This window comes from Manis javanica, chromosome 12 (genome assembly GCF_040802235.1).
Source record: "Manis javanica isolate MJ-LG chromosome 12, MJ_LKY, whole genome shotgun sequence".
In the NCBI taxonomy this organism is placed as follows: Eukaryota; Metazoa; Chordata; class Mammalia; order Pholidota; family Manidae; genus Manis; species Manis javanica.
The window spans coordinates 8,281,454-8,301,977 of NC_133167.1; the positions used below are offsets into that span (position 1 = coordinate 8,281,454).

Here is a 20,524-nt window from a genome sequence, read left to right on the forward strand (position 1 = left end):
TGGGTCCAGGGGGATCTGGGGTTCAGAGTTCCCATGTGCATCTACCTCATTTGATTCTGAGTTTCAGGGCTTCACTCCTTTATCTGTGCCCTGACATTAGGGACCTTCCTGAGCTTAGAATTCAGTCTTTCCTGCAAGTTCTGCCATTTTTAAAATGACGTGTGCCAGGCCTTCCTTGCTGTCTGCCTTCTAGCCGCAGGTGTGAGGGTCCCTTTGCTTTAGGTGGTGACTAGGAGGTTTAAGCCTGTCATTTACTCCTTTCAGTGTATTAGTGGCACTCAGCAACAGCCAACCCAGTCCACAGTTCTTAGTCATTCTTCCAACCTTTGTAAATACGAGATGATCACGGCGGCTGCCACACCTGTACCTCACCAGGTTTCCTGCAGGCGAAGTCCTGGCAATGGCACTGTTACACCCCCAGGAACTATCAGCCTCTGCTTGTCCCCACCTGGTTAGCTAGTGATCCAACCCCAGAACCCCTCCCTTAGGACCCCTATCTGAAGTGCGGTTCCCTAGAAGCAGCGCCTGAGATAAAGTCTCTTGAGAAAGTGATTTATTATGAAAGTTTCTTCCAGAGAAAGTGTTAGGATGGAAGCAGGATGGCGTGGGGGGAAAAGCTAAGCGAGACACGGTCACAGCTAGAGACCAGCTGCAGGCTGATCCCGTGGTCAGCACAGCGGCAGGAACCCACCACAGGGTCGGCTCCTCCTGGGGCTGGGGCCAGACCCCAGGTCAAACAGGTGTGGTGAGGGTGGCTCCATATGGCCCAAGACAATACTTGGTGTGTGTGTGTGGTGGTGGGGGTGTGCCCACAGTCAACCCTTGCAGCCACAGGGATGAGAATTCTGCCCCAAAAGGGGATTTTTCCAGGGTGCCAACAGCATTCACTACTCCAGGGAACTATCCTCATTTATTTCCTGAATAGCAAACACTTCCTTGAAATTCTTCTCAAATTCTGCCTCCAGTCGAATTCCCATTAGGCCAAAGTCATTGTACTGAAAAAAAAGGAAAAAAAGACAAAAATCATGATCCTTGTTATCAGTTCCATTGGACACCTTGCAGTTGGGGATGGTCAGGACTCCTGGTCTTGAAAACCTGTTGCATTAACCAGGTTAAGTTTAAAAACTCGTGCAGCTGAGTCATTTCTGTTTCCCAAGTGCACAATTATTTCTCAGTAACTAGACGGAAATGGGAAATCATTATCCCACTTGGGGACTTTTACTTGGTTTGGGTTGTTTATTTAAGTGGGAGTCAGAAAAGTAACCGAGGCCCTGTAACGATCAAATAGACAGAGCGTCTCAGTGCAGTAGTGACCTTCCTTTCCCTCTGTCCCTGCGGCTCCCCTCTGGTGACCCCTGTTAACTGTACAGTCCCTTCATATGCAGAGGAATCTGAAGTTTAGGGTTTCTGAGAGGTTTCGGTGAGTGTATTTGGGGAGACATAAGAAACACAATATGACTTTCAGGCACAATCGTTTTCAGGACCCTACTCTTCTCTGTGGGCAGCTGTCACCTTTGAGGAGGGACATGAGCTCTGCAGCTGCTGGCTTCTGGTTGCAGGGACACCTCGTGACTCACTGTTACTCTGCCGTGGCAGGCTTGAGTCCGCAACTGGAAAAGTCACTCAATGTCCGGGTAAACTGTAAAATGTCCCAGGCACCAGAGAATGAGGGCAGAGCCTGGGTCACAGTACTCGACCCCATACCTACAACGCTGCTCTTTCTCAGAGAAGAAAGGGAAGCAGCACTAACCCCTTACCTTGTAAGACGCCCTGTGGTTCTGAAAGATGAGGCGCATGTCCTGTATAAACCCCTCCACCTGGGGGTAACCCTGCTTGTTTAGCTTCTTCTTGATTTTATCCAACCACATGGGTTCCTTGAGGTTTTGAGAGGTCTCTTTCATCTGTGAAAAAAAAAATCAGCTCCTATTGGCTGGCAGAGTTCAGCATCTGCCTTCTGGCATTCCTCTAAAGACCAGCAGAAACCCAAGGTGCCGCCCCTCCCTTGGGATTCAGATCACAGCTCCCACCAGTGCCCGTGTGAAGGTCAGGAGGAGCAAGCTGGCCATCGCGAATGGGTGCTGTTACTTACATAATAATAATATGGAATCTTCGCAAAAAAGGAGCTCTCTGAATGGTAGTAGACCTTCAGGAGGAGGAACTCACATTTCTGCAAAAGGAGGAGACTGTGAATGAAGAGCTGTCTGGAAACAGCGCCCTCAGGCGTGCCCGAAAGGGGGATGGCTCACACCCATCTTCCAGAAGTTTCCCCAAACATGCATGGCTCTTGGAAACAGACATGGAATGGCTGAGTTATTTTTTCTGTAATTGAGTTCGGGTGTGATTTCCGCATGACTGAGGGATGGCTAAACAGGAGCAGCGGAACACAGCCAGCCCTCCAGCCGCATTTGCCAAAGGGCCACGGGGTGGGTGGACTTCTGCTCGCGCTCTTCTCGGGCACTGAGTCACCATCCTCCCGAGCGAGACCCTGCAGGCTCCCAGGCTGCCTCCCAACGCTGTGCTGTTTGACTTCTCCATGGGAGTGGAAAGGAGAGGCCTGGGGCTCCCACCCAACTCACCAGCTGCTCCTCAGGCCTCATCGGCCTCGCCAGGACCTCAGCTTCCTCGTGGCACTGGGGGCCTCCAGAGGCCTCCCTCATCCTGCAGAAGGTGCAGCTCCACGGGCTCCTGGGAGGTTGGGTGTAAGTGAGCACAGGGCAGGGGCCCCGGAACAGCCACTGTCCTCCTTTCCGGGACCACTGAGGGGCACAGTGAGAGGGGGATGGGAAGAAGGGGACACCTCCAGGAGTCTGCAAGATCCCCCACCCCTTGGGGCCCTGGCTGGTGACCTACCCCAGAGGGTGCAGCAGGAGGGCCCTTGGCTGAAGAGGGTGTCAAGCTGAGGGGCGGGCTCTCTCCCATCTGAGCTGCCAGGAGCCCAGGGAGCCTGGGGGGCCCACCCATCATGCCTGGAACGTGGAAAGTGGGCTTCACCCAGGCCTCCGTCAGCCTGCTGGGACTGGGGTGAACAGGCAAGAGCCAGGCCACGTTTCCTGCCTTTCCTGAATAAGCGCAGAATACAAACAGCTGGCCTTTTCCCCCTTGTGAACAGGAGTCCACGCCAGAAAACGTCTAGGAATGGACAGTAGCCGTAAGTAGGCAAAGGACCCAGCGGCTGGCCTCTGCATCCCAGAGGAGAGCAAAGAACATTATTACATTCCTGCTGCCTGCATCTTTCAGCAGCTCCCTGGGACATACTGCTGGACCCCGTACCTATGACCCTGCTCTTTCTTGGGCTCCACGCAGGCAGGAACTCTGCAGGGGAGTGTGCATGGCAGGAGGAAGGGCCCCTAAGGGGGTGGGGGGCTGCAGCTCACAAACCTCTCGCTTTCCACGACCGGGATGTGGCATTCCTCATGAAAGGATCGTGAACACGTGTCACAGCAGAACAGCTTTCCTCCATCCCGGCACATCTCACACTCATCGGAGTTTCCCAGCTAGAAGGTAAAGCATTGCCAGCGTCCTTGCGGAGCCGTGAGGCAGCCACCTCTGCAGGAATCTAGAACCCCCTGCCTCTGCCTGAGCCTGCATGGGCACTTCATGCCTCCTCGCTGAGCTGTCGAGGGACAGCACGGAGTGCAGATTTCAGAAGAAGAAATCAGGGTTTGCAGTGATGTCAGTAGGAGGGACCTGTGTCTCAGACCAGAAAAACTTTCCCTATAAAACCAGAGAATCTAACATGGAAAGACAAGCAATAAAACACGAGGATGTTTTTATAGGAATCTGGATAATTGTATCACCTCGCAGATAGAACAAACTCCTCGCTAGAAGCGTCTGCCTCTCCTGCAGGGAATGAACAGATTCATGGAGGGGTGAGATCGAGAATTCAATGAGAGAATAAACTTTAGTGTGGAAGGTAAAAAAAAGATGAAAAGATACTAATTAATTACTTTGAGTCTTGTTCTGGGTTTCTGGGTGAAAATACTTGTGTTGGCTGAGTTGGGACTCTGGCTGCTTCTTCTGTTTTTAAGAATGGCCGTGCATGAGGAAGGGCTAGCGCCCAGGGGCGTCTTGCCAAGTGCTTCTAGTCAATGTTCTTGGGGATCCTCAGGGACATCCCTTCCTGGGAACCGAGGCACCGGCAATGGAGCCCCGGGGACATTTTCCTCTCATCAGTGCAGACACTCAGATTACCATCATGAATCTCTGGAAAGTGATGACCCCTCTCCCAGAAGGGCAAGGAAATAAATATGACCAAGGTGTGAGAATCTTCCATCCGTATGCCTTTCTCAGATTAACCTCTTTGGCTCTTGGTTTCTTACTTAGCTAAGTTGCATATTAGAATCACCTGGGGACATACAATATATAAAATACTAATGTCCTGGTCCCATTGCCAGAGATTCTGATCAGATGGACTGGGTGGGGGCACAACCTTTGTTATACATCTTTAATTTATGGAACGGATAATTTGTGTATCAGAATCATCTGGGGACTTTTAAACAATCCTAATGCCCAAGTCATAGCCTAGGCTGATCAAATCAGAATTTCCTCTAGGGTGAGATCCAGACAATGCTACTTTTCAAATGTCTTCAGGTGATTTCAGTGTGCACCCTAAGCTAAGATTTAGCCTGAGCAAAGTCCAGTTATTCAGGCGTGGGGGTATTTTACGTCAGCGTTGAATTGGCCTGTCATGTCTGTCCCGGGGATGGTTATGAACAGAGGTGAAGGTACTCTTGCTAGAACAGTTGCCTTCTCCCCACGGACGCTTGGCTGTGGGCTGTGAGCTGCGGCTCTCTGGTAGGCATCCATCTCAAGCCACCAAACGCTGGAATCCAGCACTGTTTGTATGGCTACTCCAACTGGCAGAGGATCAAAGTCAGTGCGGATATGATCTGAATCTTGTTAGAGGATTGCGTAAAGGTAAAGTGTCTGTAGAACTGACTCTCCCTCCTCTATGGGATGCCATGTATCAGTATTACTGCATGATATCTTCTGTCAGTGTTGCCCCCTGGAGTTGTGCAAAGATGACTCTGCTTAAAACACCCATCTTGTTGCAATGAAAGGCATCAAAGCATGATTTTGCTTAGAGATTGGAATCACTCGTAATTTTGGCAGACCTTAAAACAGGCAGTGCTAGGATGCCAGTTTGAGTAAAAATGCACCTGATTTGCTCTGTGGTGACGATTTCAGTCCTAATCAGCTCAGCATCCTGATGGCTCCACTGAGACTGGATACAGATCCTCTGTAAAGGACCCATTTGCCCTGCATGCATTTCTCTGCAGGACTCGCCAGCTTGGCCTGGCCTCTTCCCTCTGGCTTTGCTTAAGACCATCTTAGCTCTGCTTGTACCTGGGGTGGAGGTTTTGGATTTTCCTTTTCTTCCCTATCGCATTCTTTAACATGCTGCTATCCTCTCAGATGGGCTTCTTCCCCCTCATCTGCAGGCCAGCCCTGGCTATTGCCACTCAAGCCCCAGGTCTAGAGATACACATTCTCACTTTTGAAGGGAAATGAAGAAACGGGAAGGTTTCCCTGTGCCCATGGGAAGGATGCCTTCATGGAGAGATGCCCAGCCCCAGAGCCATCTCCCTGGCACGGGCGACGTGTCTGCTGTTGTTTGTGCACCACACGCAGCGACATGCTCCAAGTGAGAGAGAGCGTGCTTCAGGGAAACACAGCAGTGATAGACATAACGTGCCAAAGGAAAAGGCCTGGGTTATTCAAGGCTTACAGGTGGAGTTAGTACTTACATAAGGGTCAACTAAGGTGTTGTTGGGAGAATCCAGTATGCTCTGTAGAAAGAGAAAGATTGAGTGACAAAATTGAATATGATGTTTGCCTCCTTCAGTTCTGTTGAGGGATGCAAGCCATAGCCCACCGATTATTTCATACCTGTTTTTATGGACCTATATGTCTACTTGGAGAATAAAAAGTACCAAAGTACCATGGCCTAATGCAAACTCCATTCCCGGGCTCCCTGACCCAGGGTGGGCCTTGGTGAAAACGTGCAGGGAATCAGGCCCTGGCTTCCATAGGCCGAGACACCCGGCTGGTTCTCCTTCCCTGCAGAGCCCTGCCTCAGGCATTTTTCTCTATATTAGAAAGCGTGATCCCGCACGGAGGAGCTGCAGACTGAATTCCCACAGCCCCCGACGACCACAGGGCCCAGAGCCCTGGACCCACGCAAGTGTCCCAGAGGAGAACTCAACCGCCTTCTGCAGCTTGCTTAGGGCTCAGCCCCACAGATCAGATGGGCCCAAGGCCCCCCGTCCTGCAGCTCTCTTTCCAGAAGCTCACCCTCCTCTGCCCTCTGTCCGAATCCCACAATGTCAGCTGGCTGACTTTTTGGAGGTAACTGATACCATCCACTAGAGTTATGTTGCTTTTGCACATCCAGTGGTAGAGCGAGCTGGCCTCCTTTCCTTCTTGGGTACAGGCAGCCTCAGCTTTTCTCTCCAGCCCAGGGCAGAGTGGTCACAGGCAAATATGATCCCTGGGACAGTGACCTGAGAGGTGGCCATGTCATTGTCCACCTTTTGGGGAGGCCCCAGATCCCTGCACCCCTCCCCACTAGCTATTCTTTCAGGTTAGACAATGAGGTCGAAACAGTCCTTGAGGTCAGGAACAGTGTTTCAATCTTCTGGACTGGCCATTTGGCATTTAGGACACACTCAGTAGTTACATGTTGAATGAGAGGATAAACGAGTGATGTTTCACTTAGGCGAAGAGATTACTTGCTATCTCTTAAGCAAATACTAGCATGTACCAAATGATTGTTCTGGAGAAGTGTATTATTTCACAAACAGTAGCTGTCACTGGAAGGTATGAGTGGCCTCAGTCAGGAGCCAGGAAGCTGTCATGTGGTGCCAAGAGTGACACTGAAGTTTCCAGAAGCTGAGAGGCTCCATCAGCAAGACATGCTCTGAGAGGCACAGAGGACCCGCAGAGGTAGTGACGGATCCTGAGATCTGCCATTCTCAGGAGCTTCTGCCCTTGCTCATGCGGAGACACAAAATACAGAGACGACGGCAGCATGTTGCTGCTGGGAAGAGCTGCACCCACGGCTAAGGGGTGATCCTGTGAGGAAGCTCCTCATTCGGGTGATTGGACTGAGTAACTCTTGACACCTGGGGAACGGCAGGCATGCTGGTCTTTAACATACTCACTGAATAGGTCAAATAACAGTTTCCTCTTCAGAAATCCAGTGGCTGATAGAGCCCAACGACTGAGAGTTCAGATGATCTGGAACATCAGAGAACGTAAAGGCCTGGACCTCACATTCCCAGGGGAAGATGAAGTCCCGTTGGCCAGCTGTGTGTGACCTGTCTTAGGAGTCTGCGAATGTCTATGAAATGGCCACTTCTACCTGAAGTGCATAAGAATAGCGCTTCTTGCCTCCTTCTCAAGCTCTCAGTCAGACCCAACTTGGAAAAGCCATCACCTTGTCCCAAATCCACACTGCACCTAACCTTGACTGCCTCCATCAACTTCCTTCATGGAGGGAGAAATCACTTTTTCAGATAGAAGGGAGGTTTGCGCAGCCCCTCTGGTGGAGATGAAGGGTCGGCATCAGAGTGAGCAAGGGTCCAGGTCCGCCTCTCTGCATGATATGGGGAGTCTTCTCCCCAGTAGCACCATCCTTATGAAGAGCCAGTGATTTCCCTCGACAAAGAATTCTGTAAGTCTGTGTATATATTTAATTGGAAAATGGAAGGGGATATAAAGCATCAGAAAAGAAATATGTTTTTGTTGCCTATCTCATGAAATGACGTGTGGCTTCACATTGTCCCAAGAGACCAAGATCATTTGGACGACTGTGAACAAACTTCCGCTTTATCAGATTTCATTGGGGTTAGAACAGAGTAAGACTGATGACAAAAATCCGGGTTTGAGCTGAAGGTGACGCTATCACCTTATTATGAAATGTTTTCATGTATTTCATAATCTTGTTTACTTTTATATTTTTGACACCCCTGTAACACTTGGCACCTATAACCAAAGCACAACCCAGGAGGTCTGTTTTGATGGCTTCTTTTAATTTGTCTCAAATGGTTTACTATTCAAAGACCTTACTTTATACACAAAATAATATTCAAAGTAACAATTGTGAGGGCAAAAGTAAAGAAAAAACCCCAAAACCCGGGATGGGGGTTTGGAGGAAGCTTAATTATAATTACCCATTGAGAAACCATAAAACAACCTGCTGTATATGTAAAATTCATTGTGATGAGAACTTTTAGAAAGTTATATAATAATCACCTTTTTTTTCCTGTAATATTTTCTTGGAGGACTTTTTAGAAATCTTTTCTGAAAGATAAAAAGATCCAAGTATATGGTTAGCCTGTGTTTCTATTTTGTGAGTCTGGCATTTCCAATATCCTCCCACATATTTCTTCCTGAATGTCCCACTGTCAGCAAAGCTAAGGCATCTAAATGAGAAATCATCTCCCTCTCCTCACCTGTACTTCTTCTAGAATTCGTTCCATGTTAGGTGGAAAATCATCTTTAGAACCTTTCCCTTTCTCTTGTACCTTTCCCCTAAGTTCTAAGGTTCTCTTCATGCTCTCTGCAACACCTCTCCCTTCCTTTCCATTCCCACCAATGCCCCTCAAGCTTGAGTCCGTATGTCAGGGGTATTCAGTCAACACACACTTGTCCCATGCCTGCTGGGTGTCAGACACTCTGGACAATCTTGGACATGCAGAGATGGACAAACCTGCAAGGCTCTAGAGAGAAAAAGACTTCATGGAAGGAGAAGTATAAGACAGTTTAAGATGGGCCTCCGTAGTGAGCTTAAGGGACAGGGAAGGGATGAGCAGGGCCAGGCCACGCAGCATGCTCAGAGAAGGGTGACATAAGGCTGAGCACTGCAGGTTGAGCATGGTTTCTTGGGCTGAAAGACGCCAGTTGTCTCAAGGCCCCATGGCTGTCTAAAATGCTGTTTTAAATATGTTGTTTCAGTCCACAGAAGACCTCACTGATTCTGTATTGCCTGTAAGTTTAAACTTCTTAGTCTGGCATTAAATCCCTCCATACAAAACCCCAATTGATGGGTTATGTTTTATCACACATGACCCGCCCATCTCGACCCACAGAACTACGTTAGTCGGGTTCTGGTTTTCACACCCTTCCTCCTTTGGACGTCTTCCTCCCACTTGCGTGACTCTTTTCAGGGCACAGCGTGTCTGTGTGCACCCGAGTCGGAAGGACCTTTCCCTCCTCCCAGCTCTGGCATCCATCCTGACAGAGCCCCTTCTACATCACTGAGGTGCTGCACTGTTGGAGATTACATCTCCCTAGTGAAAGCATAAACTCAGGGCCATGAGGGCAGCAGCTAACACTCAGCAAATGTTTGGTGAGGAAACAGAGACCTATTCTTAGGGCACAACAAGGGAAGTCACGTCTGCCCCATCCCAGGAATACCTCTATCAGCCATCGTAGGGGCCTCCCAGCACAGCGCACACTTAGCTTCCAGTTCTTAGATCTTGCATAGCCTCCTCTGATTTCAAATTCCCTGGGGGTGAACCATCTTCCCTCCTCACTGTGTATGCACTTCACCAAGATTCCTGTAAGACCGGAGGAAGTTGGCCCTGAGCCCTCTTTGTCCTCACAGCTCAGACCCTGGGCTCCCACCACATGGGATCTGAAGCCACCCAATTCTGGCTCAAGATCCAGAGTAGGAAAGTCTAGCTCCCCTTTCAGACTTCACAATCCCCAAACCTAGCCTGCAAGTCCCCTCAAAGGACATTTACCTCTTTGCGGTACCATTTCTTTAACCTTTTTGCAACAAAAAAGTGACAAGTGCCATCAAAATCAACCTCTTAAAGTATTTCAAAACCATCTACAAAGGAAAAGCAGGGGGAGGGGGAGAGGATCTCAATTTGCTGGGGACCCCAACGGAGTTTTCAATGGCCCTTGGGGCATCATGGAGGCAGAACTTCAAGCTGGGACCGAGATGTCAGGTGGGGGCCCTTTGGCTCAGAATGGCATCCTGGCAGCACCTGTGCCCTTTATTACAACATTTTTAATCCCGTTGAATGGCATTACTGAGCAGAGATTTTCCCATCCCCGAAATCATGGATCACTGATATTAAAAATAATTGTGGAATGTCATCCAGTGGGAAATTTAAGTTATATAAAAGATAATAGTGCAGCAAGCATCATTGGTCATTAGGGAAATGCAAAACAAAACTGCAATGAGATACCACTTCACACCCGCAAGGATGGCCATAATAAATAGGTCAGAAAATAACAAATGTAGGCGAGGAGGCAGAAAAATCAGAGCCCTCATACACTGTAGGTGGAAATATGAAGTAGTACAGCCACTGTGGAAAACATTTTGGTATTTCCTCAATAATTTAAATATAGAATTACCGTATGAACCAGTAATTCCACTCCTGGGTATATATCCCAAAATACTGAAAATATGTTCACACAGAAACTTGTGTATAAATGTTCAAGATATTATTCATATTAGCCAAAGGGTGGAAACAACCAACCTGATGAATGGATAAACAAAAAATGGTATATCCATACCATGGAATATATTATTTGGCAATAAAAAAGACTGAAGTACTAAGACACCCTATTACATGGATGAACCTTGAAAACATCATGCTAAGTGAAAGAGCCGGTCACAAATGGGCACATGTTATATGATTCCATTCATATGAAATACTTAGAATAGACCAATTTATAGAGCAGAAAATAGATTAGTGGTTGTTTGGGGCTGGGCAGTGGGCATGGTGGGAATGGGCATTTGCCTGCTAACAGACACGGAGTTTCCTTTAGTGGGGGATGGACAATCATGTTCTAAGATTACACTGTGGTGATGGCCTACAAATACGCAAGCAAAACTCAATGCTGAATTGTATACTCCGAGTGGTGAATTGTATGGTATATGAATTATATATCAGTTAAGCTGTCTAAATATTTTACATCAATTATGTAAATTAATTCCTCACAGCTATACCACGAGGAAGGTTTTAATTATTATCCCTTTTTTAGATGACAAGTATCAGGCTCAGAAAGGTCCCATCTTGACGCAGATAATCAGTCAGTCACTCTGGGGAGAGCTGAGACCGACTCAGGTTTCCTGCTGCCGCTACGTCAAGCACTCTGTCCTAGTGACAGTCATCCAGAAGGAAGAACGGATTTCTGATTCACTTCTCTTTGGTTCTTTGGGCATCCCCATGGATGCTGCCATGTGGGAGTGAGCCCCTAATACGTATGCTTTCTTCAAGTGTGAAAATACCATCTTAGGGATCCCATCCTCCTTCTCGCAAGCCAAAGTGTGGCCCCAATTACTTGGACCATGTTAGTTAATTCACATGGGTGATTCATGTTGCAAATTAAACTCTGAAACCTACCTTGTTTCAATTTCTTCTTATGTAACATCCCCTTTATCTCACCACAGGTCACAGGAAGTATTTGAGAGCGAAAATTCATACTTTTATATCTGTGCTTTCTTGACCCTGAAAGAGAAGGTTTCTTCATTCCATCTCATGTTGTATTGCACATGCGCCCTGCCCACTGTGGATTTTGTTCCTATACAGTTATAGAGGTTCCCTGGAAATGTTATTCCGCAAATCTCTAGAGGCAAAGTTCTTTCTTCCAAGTGGCATTTTTGATATGCGACTGCAGGCTGCCTACCTCTATCTTACTCCTCAAATCCCATGCAAAACAAGATACTTTTACAGAGAAATCAGGCTTCAATAGAACTGTCTTGACTCCCAATCTAGTCAGCACCACTGATTCTTACATGGCAATGAAACCAACAGCTGCTGTCATGTTCTGAAGGGAGCTCGGCACTCAAGTTAGGGAGCTGATGACCAGGTATGAGACTGTTACTTATCTCTCCTATTTGAACTCTGAGTGAGCAGAGAGAGAGGCTAATGAACAATAGGGTAACTTAACGAAGAGGGTGTCTGTCTTCTACGTGTGTTCTCTGCTTTGCTTCATTTCGTCCTCACATCAGCTTTCTCCATAGCTGAAAGAGGAGCTCAGGAAGATCTAGAATAATCTGCAAATTGCACTGGGGGAGAACAGATGGAGACCTGGTTCCAGAGAAGTAGCAGTGAAAGGTTTCAAGTGAACGAGCTCGGGGAGGATGTGTATCTGCTGGGGCCCTTTCAGCCAACTTAGAGCCACGATGGGAGTGGGGAGCTACCCACTCCAGTTTTGAGACAGGTGAACTATTAGAAATGTACAGACTGAGACAGATCGTTGGCCTAATGCACTGTCATGCCTTACAGATGAGGAAACTGAGGCAAAAGTGGTCAAGGGAAGGGCACAAGCCCATAGAGTCAAAAGAAGAGAAAGACACAGACCTCTGATCATGGTTCTGGGGCCCCTTCTATGTGACACCTATGACTCTCTGTGCTGCAAGGGGAAAGGTCAGCTAAATAATTTATGGGTTATATACCCTTTATAAGATAACAGACTATTTCCAACTTGAAAGTTGTAAGTTCCATGGAGACAGTATCAGTGCAGTGGCCCCTGGACCCATAGGGTTCTTAGATTAGATGTGTTACCAAATTTCTGATTTGTGAGATTATCTTCTTTTTTTCTCTGACACGTCTTGAAAATGGCCCAAACATATGCATTTCTCAACTGTTAGTAAAGCTACATAAAGCAATTAGGGAAACAGAGCACAGAGTAAAGGACAAGAAACTAATTTAATTATTGAAAGTATATTCCCCTTTTCTTCTAAACCTCTTGACTGGACTTTCTTCCATGGGGCTCAGTCACCATGAGCCAAGAAGACTCTAGATTTGCCTCTCATTTTCCCTAAGAAAATAGAAAAACGTAATCATAGTCAGTTGCATTACAGTTGCAACTGCAGACATGCAGTTGCATTGTGTGTATTACTGCTTTTCCATTTTACAGTAAATTTCCATTTAAATGTAACTTCCCTAAAGGCTACAGTCTCTAGTCTTTAAGCTACAAAGAATTAGATGGCTAATCTTAAACTTTAGATTTAAAACTTACGATATAAAAATCCTATATCTTATTTTTCATAGCCCCACATTAGTAAAACAAATATTTGACACTCGCATTTCACTCAAACAGCCTTTTACGTGCTTAATAGATGCCAGTAGTATGTCTAATAATTTATTCAGTCTTCCCCCAAAATATATATAAGATCAAGATGATGATTACTCCCCTTACAGAAACTAAAATATTTACAGGAAACAGACAAAGCTACAAAATTAAGTGAAGGCATTCCAGGTTTCTTTTTGTGGAAAATAGGAGTACATAGAAGTTCTATGAATTAAGGGAAATCTTCTGATGGGCTTCACAGGTGAGACACATGTTATATACATCACCTTGACTGAAGTTATTTGTGCATTTGTGCAGAAAGTGATAGTAACTGTGACCAAGGGTTTTGTTTACCTGGTTTTGGAGAACGATACCAGAATCTAAGAAACTGACCAGAAGAAGGCTAACCAAAAGGAATGGATAGAATTGAGCCTCCAAATCTCAGTTTCCAAAACTGGAAGCCTTAGTATTGAGATTGACCTGGGAGAGGTTGCGACAGAGAATGTTCTTCCATTTGCAAGTTAATTGGCTGCGGATATGCATCTCAGTGTTTACTATCATTCAAATGTGGTTTCTTTCCTAAGGCAGGTGCGCAAATTCATTCCTTCTTTCTGTGCTCGACGCCGCCGCCCAGTGACCACTGTCTGGTAGTGCAGAGTGGGGTTATGTAGACATGAAGAAATAAATTCCAGACTACTCCATGCTGAGTGCTCTAACTCTAGGTAGATTATTAGCATATAGACCAGCGAAGTAAAAAGGGTCATTCCTTCAGTCAAACCCCAAATGGACCTATTGCCTGGTAAAATAACCCCACTTTCTGATCTTCAGACTAAACAGTAGCTGAGAGGGTTTTCACCTCTTCAAGACCCAAATGGCCCTATTTTGATATTCTTCCATGGGGCTCGCTCAATTTGATAGGACAAATATTGATAATTAGAATTTATCATAAGATCAAACAAGTCACACCCTTGCAATTGCCTCCATGATATTGCTTAACCAAGATAATAGAGCTCCAACAATGTTCTACAGAGACTGATAAACTTCAAAGGAACTTGTAAGGAAGTTGAAGACATGGATATTAATAGCCGTGGCTAAGGAGAACTAAAAGGTGGAAACATGGCTCTTGAAGAGGCAGATCTATCTTTTTTGCTTCCTCTCGCTGCCTTCCTTCCGAAGGTGGAACCACCAGGCAGTAAAGGTCATCCGCCCAGGTGCGGCGCTCTGAGGGGCTCTCCTCACTTCCTCTGCATCTGAGATGCCAAGTGGGTGAGGGGCTCAGGGTACCCCTGGCTCTCTTACCCCTCCCTCCTTTTCTGAATGTCTGTGCTCACAGCCCACTGAGAAGAGACCCAGACATCTTATCCTTGTCTCAGCTCCACTCCAGTCAGGCTCGACACCAAAGCTCTGCTCGGAACCTTGGACAGCACAGCAGGTACGGAGCTCTTTTCTTGCTCTGTCTCTGGTCACATCTTTCCTGGGACTAGTGGGTACGTTGGATTTACCTTTCTTCAAAATTCTTAAGACCTAATATTTTTAGGGACAAAAGGAAATACACTGAGGTCCTTTCTAATCTGTGGAGCATTTGGTATGACAAGATTTGGAGCTTAAAACTACCTCATTCATAATAAAGCATTATTGCGTTTTACTCCAAAGATAGAGACTAAGCAAGGTAGGATCTAACTGTTTTTGCACCCCCAAACTGTAATACCTATGTAATAACATTGAAACCCCAACACAAACCCTAATACATATTATGGCAGTCAGAATATAATTTAAGATTGTTTTTTAAAAATTGCAATGGTTAGTAGTAATTAACCTCTAGAAGTAACTATGACAGAATTTTAAATTCCTTCTTGCTCTCTCAAAAATTTTAGTAAAAATCCCAACAGTTAGGAACAAATCACTAAGTGCCGAGGAGGGTGGCCCACTGTTTCAGTCTGCCTGGGACTAATGGGTACCCGGGACGCAGGACTTTCAGTGGCAAAACTGAGAAAGTCCCAGCCAAACAAGGTTGAGTTGGTTGGCCTAGTTCCAGGCATCCCCTGTCCCAAGGCAAAGCACCAAACCTCCTACGCAGTAACACACAGTATTGGTGGAGCAGCTTGTTCTGGCCCTAGCCCTCCCCTCGCATACAGGTAGTAGAAAATAAGCTATGTTTCCATGGAAAGAAAGCAAGCTGTGGTGCCTGCCCCCACCTCTTCCCCCACCGTTGAGTTGATGAAAGAGTCTCACAGAGGAAAGAGCTAGTGATTGTGTACCCTCCATTTCCAATGTCACTTCAGAGCTCTGCCCTGTGGGTAAGACACTTCCATACCTCTCTCCTCCCTCCCTCCCTTCCGCCTCCCCAATCCTGGGTGGGCCCAAACCTGCAGCCCTTGAGTAGAGGTAAAGCCAAGAGAGAATGAAAATAACCTGACTGTGTTACCAACCCACAGCAGGTGCCCCAGACCAAGGCCTGCCCAGGCTGAAGGAGGGGCAGTGCTTTGAATTAGAGGAACTGTTGAAGCATTAATATGAAGCCAGAAAGGACTCTCAGCTACTGAAAAGAGTCTCTCTCTCTTACTCCTGCAGCAAGAGAAGAGAAAAGCTATAGAGCCTGTCTGACATAGGGCAGGGACCTGGGACAAGCATTCTAGTTAACTTTTTCTGCCTATGATGAAAAATGTTGAGATATAAATAAACAGTAGAGTAAGAATAGAAAGGATTCCATCTTAAAGCTAAGATTCCACTTTAAAAACCAGAAAGTCAGGAAGTAAAATTCCTGACATATTCTTTAGCAAACAGACAATAACTCAATCCACTTTGGGGACAGGGCAAGTGGTTGATATGTTCCCAGAAGGAAGTTGCTATCCTGGAGAGGAACCGACCAATTTCTTGTGTTAATTTTGCAGAATTACCTGGAGGACTGATAATAGAAGAGACTTAATGTCTGTCACCAGAGATAAGCATTTTGAGACCACTTTACAAGTCTCGACCCCCTGGCCCTTTGAAAAATGCTTAAAAGACAGAAACTCCAGTACTTTAGCACACCTCCTTCTGAGGACACCCGCACATTTTCTCTCTTTAAGTGCATACCTTTAAATAAAGCTTTCTCACTGCTCGATTTACTGCATTTCATCTTCTCGCGATTTAATTATATTTCCAAGGCTCCATTTTACCCCTGATAAGTAGGGAGGGGCTGCTCAGAGCTCAGATTTGGGCCTGCAAGTTCACGTCGCTTGGGTGACCCTTGTGAACTGCAGCTGCAGGAGCCTGCCTGAACACCCCGCTTCTTTGGGAAGACCTCAGAATGTAATCTCACTCCATCCCATGCTCCACAGCTCCCCAAATCCCAAGGTAGTAGGAGCTAGTCCCCACGCAGTGCAGATCCAAGCAGACATGGAATGCCAAGTGACCCCTGCCTTAAGAGATGGCCAGGGAATCTGCCCTATACCAAGAAAATGTTTAGCAAACTTTCGCTCCAGTTGCCCTCTGCACCTCTGCATTTTCCTGCTCTCAGCTGCCTGTGAGGCCGCTGCCATTCATTTCTACTCTCGCTCTAATGAATTCCTTCCTTACCTACCCTCTTCAGACCTGCTCGAGAATTCTTCCTCATTCAGAGTCAAGAGCCCTCCTGCGTCCAGGTTGAGGTTTCTCCTGGTGCCCAGAGAGACCTCCCAGACGCAGCTGCCTGGCAACCTGCCCAAGATAGGAAAAGCTCATCTAGAAGGGAGATTTGAAAGGGCACTGAGAGAATGAACTTGCTTTCTGTTTACAATTTACCAAGTCCAACCATTTTAATAAATCAGTGATGTAAACTAAAGGAATTTCTATGAAAAGCAAAGAAAACTCAGAAGATGAAAATGTTAGGTCCCAGGCAGAGAAGGATTATGACCTAAATGCAAACAATTTTCAAACCTGGCTCCAAATGGATTTGCTTTCTTGATTTCACGGCTCTCAAACTGACTGCTACACTTGACTAGTAAAAAATTAAGGAGGATTTCTGTTCCTCAAAACCTCAGCAAAATGTGTATTGACCACAGGGCAAAGTGGAAGGACACAAACTTTGTCTTACCCTTGATCTTGACAAGTTCTTGTAGATGCGTTTTCACCTTCTTTCCACTCGAGACCAGTGGGCCAGTGGCTCTGCGCTTGTCTGGGGACAGGCAGGGGAAAACACAGGGTGGGGCAAGACAGCAGCTGACATGTGACCACAAGCAAGTGACGGACACTGGGTTCAGTTCCAAACCCCCTTTCACTACACACTCAGTCAAGAAAGGAAATTAACAGTAAAGCGTCTCAAGCAGGTGTCCAGAATATTCTGTATTTTTAGGAAGGAAACCTTCTAAATCACATATAAGATTTCATTTACTTTGGAATTGTTCGGAAAGAGTATAAAACCTAAATGTGATTTATTCTCACTAGGATGTTTAAACATTTTAACAGTAAGGTATTAACAAAGGGCCACGTGGTGGAAGCTGCTCATGCTGAGAGTGGGGGTGGGGGAATTGATAAGGGCCTAGCTATACTTGTTTGAGTTTTTTAAACCTACCAATAAAATTAAGACAAATGTAAAGAAAAGGTATAACTGGCTTAAGTGACGTCCAGGAAAGAATGTGAACCCTGTAGTACTCAGCCAATGAGGAACCAGGGGAGGGACTCGCATACTAGGAGATAAATTATTGGCGCCAAACTCCCCAGGTGTGTCTGCACCCGATCTTGCAAGGCCGTCATTAAAGCCTCGCTCTGCTGTTCTCTTTGTCTCCATGTCCACTTGTTGAATTTGGACCAGTGAGTGTGTTTCTCACAGAAAGAAGTGGCTTAGAATTTATCTACCTATATATACATAAACCTAAATGAAAATGTTACACTGATCAAATCCAAATATTTGATATTATGAAGATAACCATTCTTAAAATGGATATGAATGCTTTTTTCTTTCCAAACAAAATTGTGCATGTTCACCAACAAGGTAGCCATGTAAACTGATACACACACAAGACATAGATTAGTGAAAATTAATTATTTTTAATTGGACTCTAAAATCTTATATAGATCTACTGATTCAGTCATAGAATCTTATATAGGTCAACTGGCAATCATGTCGAAAATGAGGTCAGGCTCTCATTGTCTAGGAGGAAGTTGTTTAAACCAGTATTAAAATAAACAAGTTTTGAGGGGTCTGATTAGAATACAGAAATCTAGAAAATAAAAATTGTATGAAACATCTCCATCTGGAGATAGCTACAATTAACTTGTTCAAAAGAACCTCCTATGTTTTTCTCTTTTAGTATGTTACTATTTAAAAATACTTTTTCATTACAAAAGTTGAATACGCTTCATATTTTGAATATACACACACACATTTAAAAAACAAATGAAAGTGTAAGCATTACCTATAGTCCAATGGCCAAATATAACCACTGCATATATTTTTACGAATGAACTGCCATTGATTTCTCTATATATCTATATGTCTCCTGCTATATATAAGTAGATAAATATGTATAAGGATTTATAGATATATAAAAACATTTAAATAAATATGTTCATACAAATTTTTAAAATATATATATACATGCACACTTGCACACGCACGCATACAGTCTGCTTTCTTCATTTAGCCTTCTTTGGAACATATTACCAAATTAATAAAAATTTCTTGACCTGGAAAAGCAGCCGCACACGGAGGAGCGCAGCCTCTCCCTATTAGTCCTGGATCATTTAGCGCTGGACAATTACATGCATGAGATATAAACCATTTTGTTGGAGCCACTGTATTTGGGGGCCCCTTTGCCACAGTGACTGAGCCTGTATCCCAGCTGACACAGTAGCTAGGAGACCGCCAGGGCCTCAGGAGCCTGCCCGCCCGCAAGGACATGATAAGCACCTTATTAAACTCAAAATGGCCCAGTGTGATTTTTCAGTTTCCCTGCTCACCTTTTTCATGTATGTTTTTCTGCCATTTTCTTTTATTTCTTGACCAGGAATGACATTTCTTTTTTCCTTCAAACAAAGGAGAATATAGTTAATCATTCAGAGCTGTGAATATAATTGTCAAAGCCATATATGTCAGTAGTTTTTCAAGTATTTTTTTTTCAGACTTTGGTCCATAAGAACAGAGCAAAATTCTTAACTACCAGTGTGGCAGGGGGTTGATTACAGAGTTAGAGTTTACTCGGCATGGACTAGGCAGACTATAAGATGTGATTTCTTTTGAAAGTTAAAAAAATTAGAATATAAATTCCTGCTGTTGCCTTAGACTGAATGACAATTATTGTGGTTATATATCAATACATTCCCTTTTCGAGTGTTTTTGTGTACATTCAAAGGTGCAATGAGGAGGGGTACTCTTTACAGCTGAATAATGTGGCTAATATGCTTTGCTGCAGGCCAGGAGGCATTCCCAACTTGGATGTGGAGAGTGTTCATCAAATAATCTCTGTACTTGCACTGTAACACAAATCCTCTCACTTGTATTTAATCTAGCAACTCAAATTCCTGGAGGTCTTTAAAAAGCTACAGTGGATTTTCATGTTGTGTTTTTGCTTCCTTGTGAATGACATGAAAACATGAATGCAAGACCATTAGTGCTGAATAAATAGAGATGACTATTACTGTGGATCTAACAGTCAGCTACTAGATATTTACTGCCAAAAGTGAAGACCTAGCCCATGGAGGGAAGCCTTATGATTCTCCCACCTGAGATGTCCATTTTGAGATGCATCACCTCAGAGTCCAGGGCTTATGAGGCAGGAAGGGCTGAAGAAGCCTTGCTCTTCAAATAGAAATGGAATATTCAGGAATGTGGGGACTTTGCCCTTTGGCCCCTCGGCTTTCTATCCACCTTGCTGGGCTGGTGCCAAGTGCCCACTGGCTGGTGTCTGCTAAGCGGACAGCCAATGGCCACTAGCCACTGCTGCAGCTGCTCAGCCTCAAAGCCAACTCCGGCCACTCCTCTGGCTGGCCAAAGTTAGGTGACTGGGCTTCTGCACATGGCCTAGATGCTTGGTCTGACACCTGGCAGAGTAAAGACACCTATGTCCAGGGCCGTGATTATGGAAATGACCTGTGGTGCTGACTGACCTGTCTGGGCGCCTCATGGAAATGCCTGAGTAGGTGCCCAGGGTGTGCTGATGGAGGCCTGTGACACCATGATCCTGATGCAGGGGCTCTGGCTGTGTGCCAGGACTGAGACCCTTGCTAGAAGCTTCCCTGCTTGCCCACACTGGGGAGAACCACATCACAGGGAGCTTTGCCCCTGATGGCTCCTGGCACCCTGATCAGGCCTCAAGCCCGTTGTGGGTCTGTGTGTGGTGCCTCAACACCATCCACACCTCATATTACAGACCAGCTGGCTCTGGCCACACCCCTGTGACCCTAGAAGCTCATGGGTGTCCTGAGTCGGGCTGCTGGAACCATTTGCGGTCTGACAATGGTGTGCCTTTTTTGGAAAAGCTACTCCCGACACACCGGCTATCGGACTACATCCTTCATCCCTTCCTGT

At 45.8% G+C, this 20,524-nt stretch overlaps 1 protein-coding gene across 7 annotated transcripts in view; it reads right to left on the bottom strand.

Annotated features, from left to right (window-relative positions):
* Positions 1 to 538: 538 nt before the first annotated feature.
* SP140 (SP140 nuclear body protein) overlaps positions 539 to 20,524 on the bottom strand; it is a 53,413-nt gene continuing 33,427 nt past the window's right edge. For 6 of the 7 annotated variants that reach the window (XM_073218002.1, XM_073218003.1, XM_073217999.1 and 3 more), the window contains 11 exons: positions 18,958 to 19,023; positions 17,093 to 17,173; positions 11,367 to 11,471; positions 9,421 to 9,563; positions 8,257 to 8,304; positions 5,748 to 5,789; positions 3,379 to 3,494; positions 2,577 to 2,685; positions 2,090 to 2,167; positions 1,758 to 1,901; positions 539 to 995 (listed from right to left, as the gene is read on the bottom strand). In XM_073218002.1, coding sequence (XP_073074103.1) covers positions 888 to 995; positions 1,758 to 1,901; positions 2,090 to 2,167; positions 2,577 to 2,685; positions 3,379 to 3,494; positions 5,748 to 5,789; positions 8,257 to 8,304; positions 9,421 to 9,563; positions 11,367 to 11,471; positions 17,093 to 17,173; positions 18,958 to 19,023 — 1,040 coding nt within the window. In that variant the 3' untranslated portion in view covers positions 539 to 887. Of the gene's footprint in view, positions 996 to 1,757; positions 1,902 to 2,089; positions 2,168 to 2,576; positions 2,757 to 3,378; positions 3,495 to 5,747; positions 5,790 to 8,256; positions 8,305 to 9,420; positions 9,564 to 11,366; positions 11,472 to 17,092; positions 17,174 to 18,957; positions 19,024 to 20,524 lie in introns of those variants that run through there. The other variant, XR_012123473.1, reaches the window with a different exon arrangement.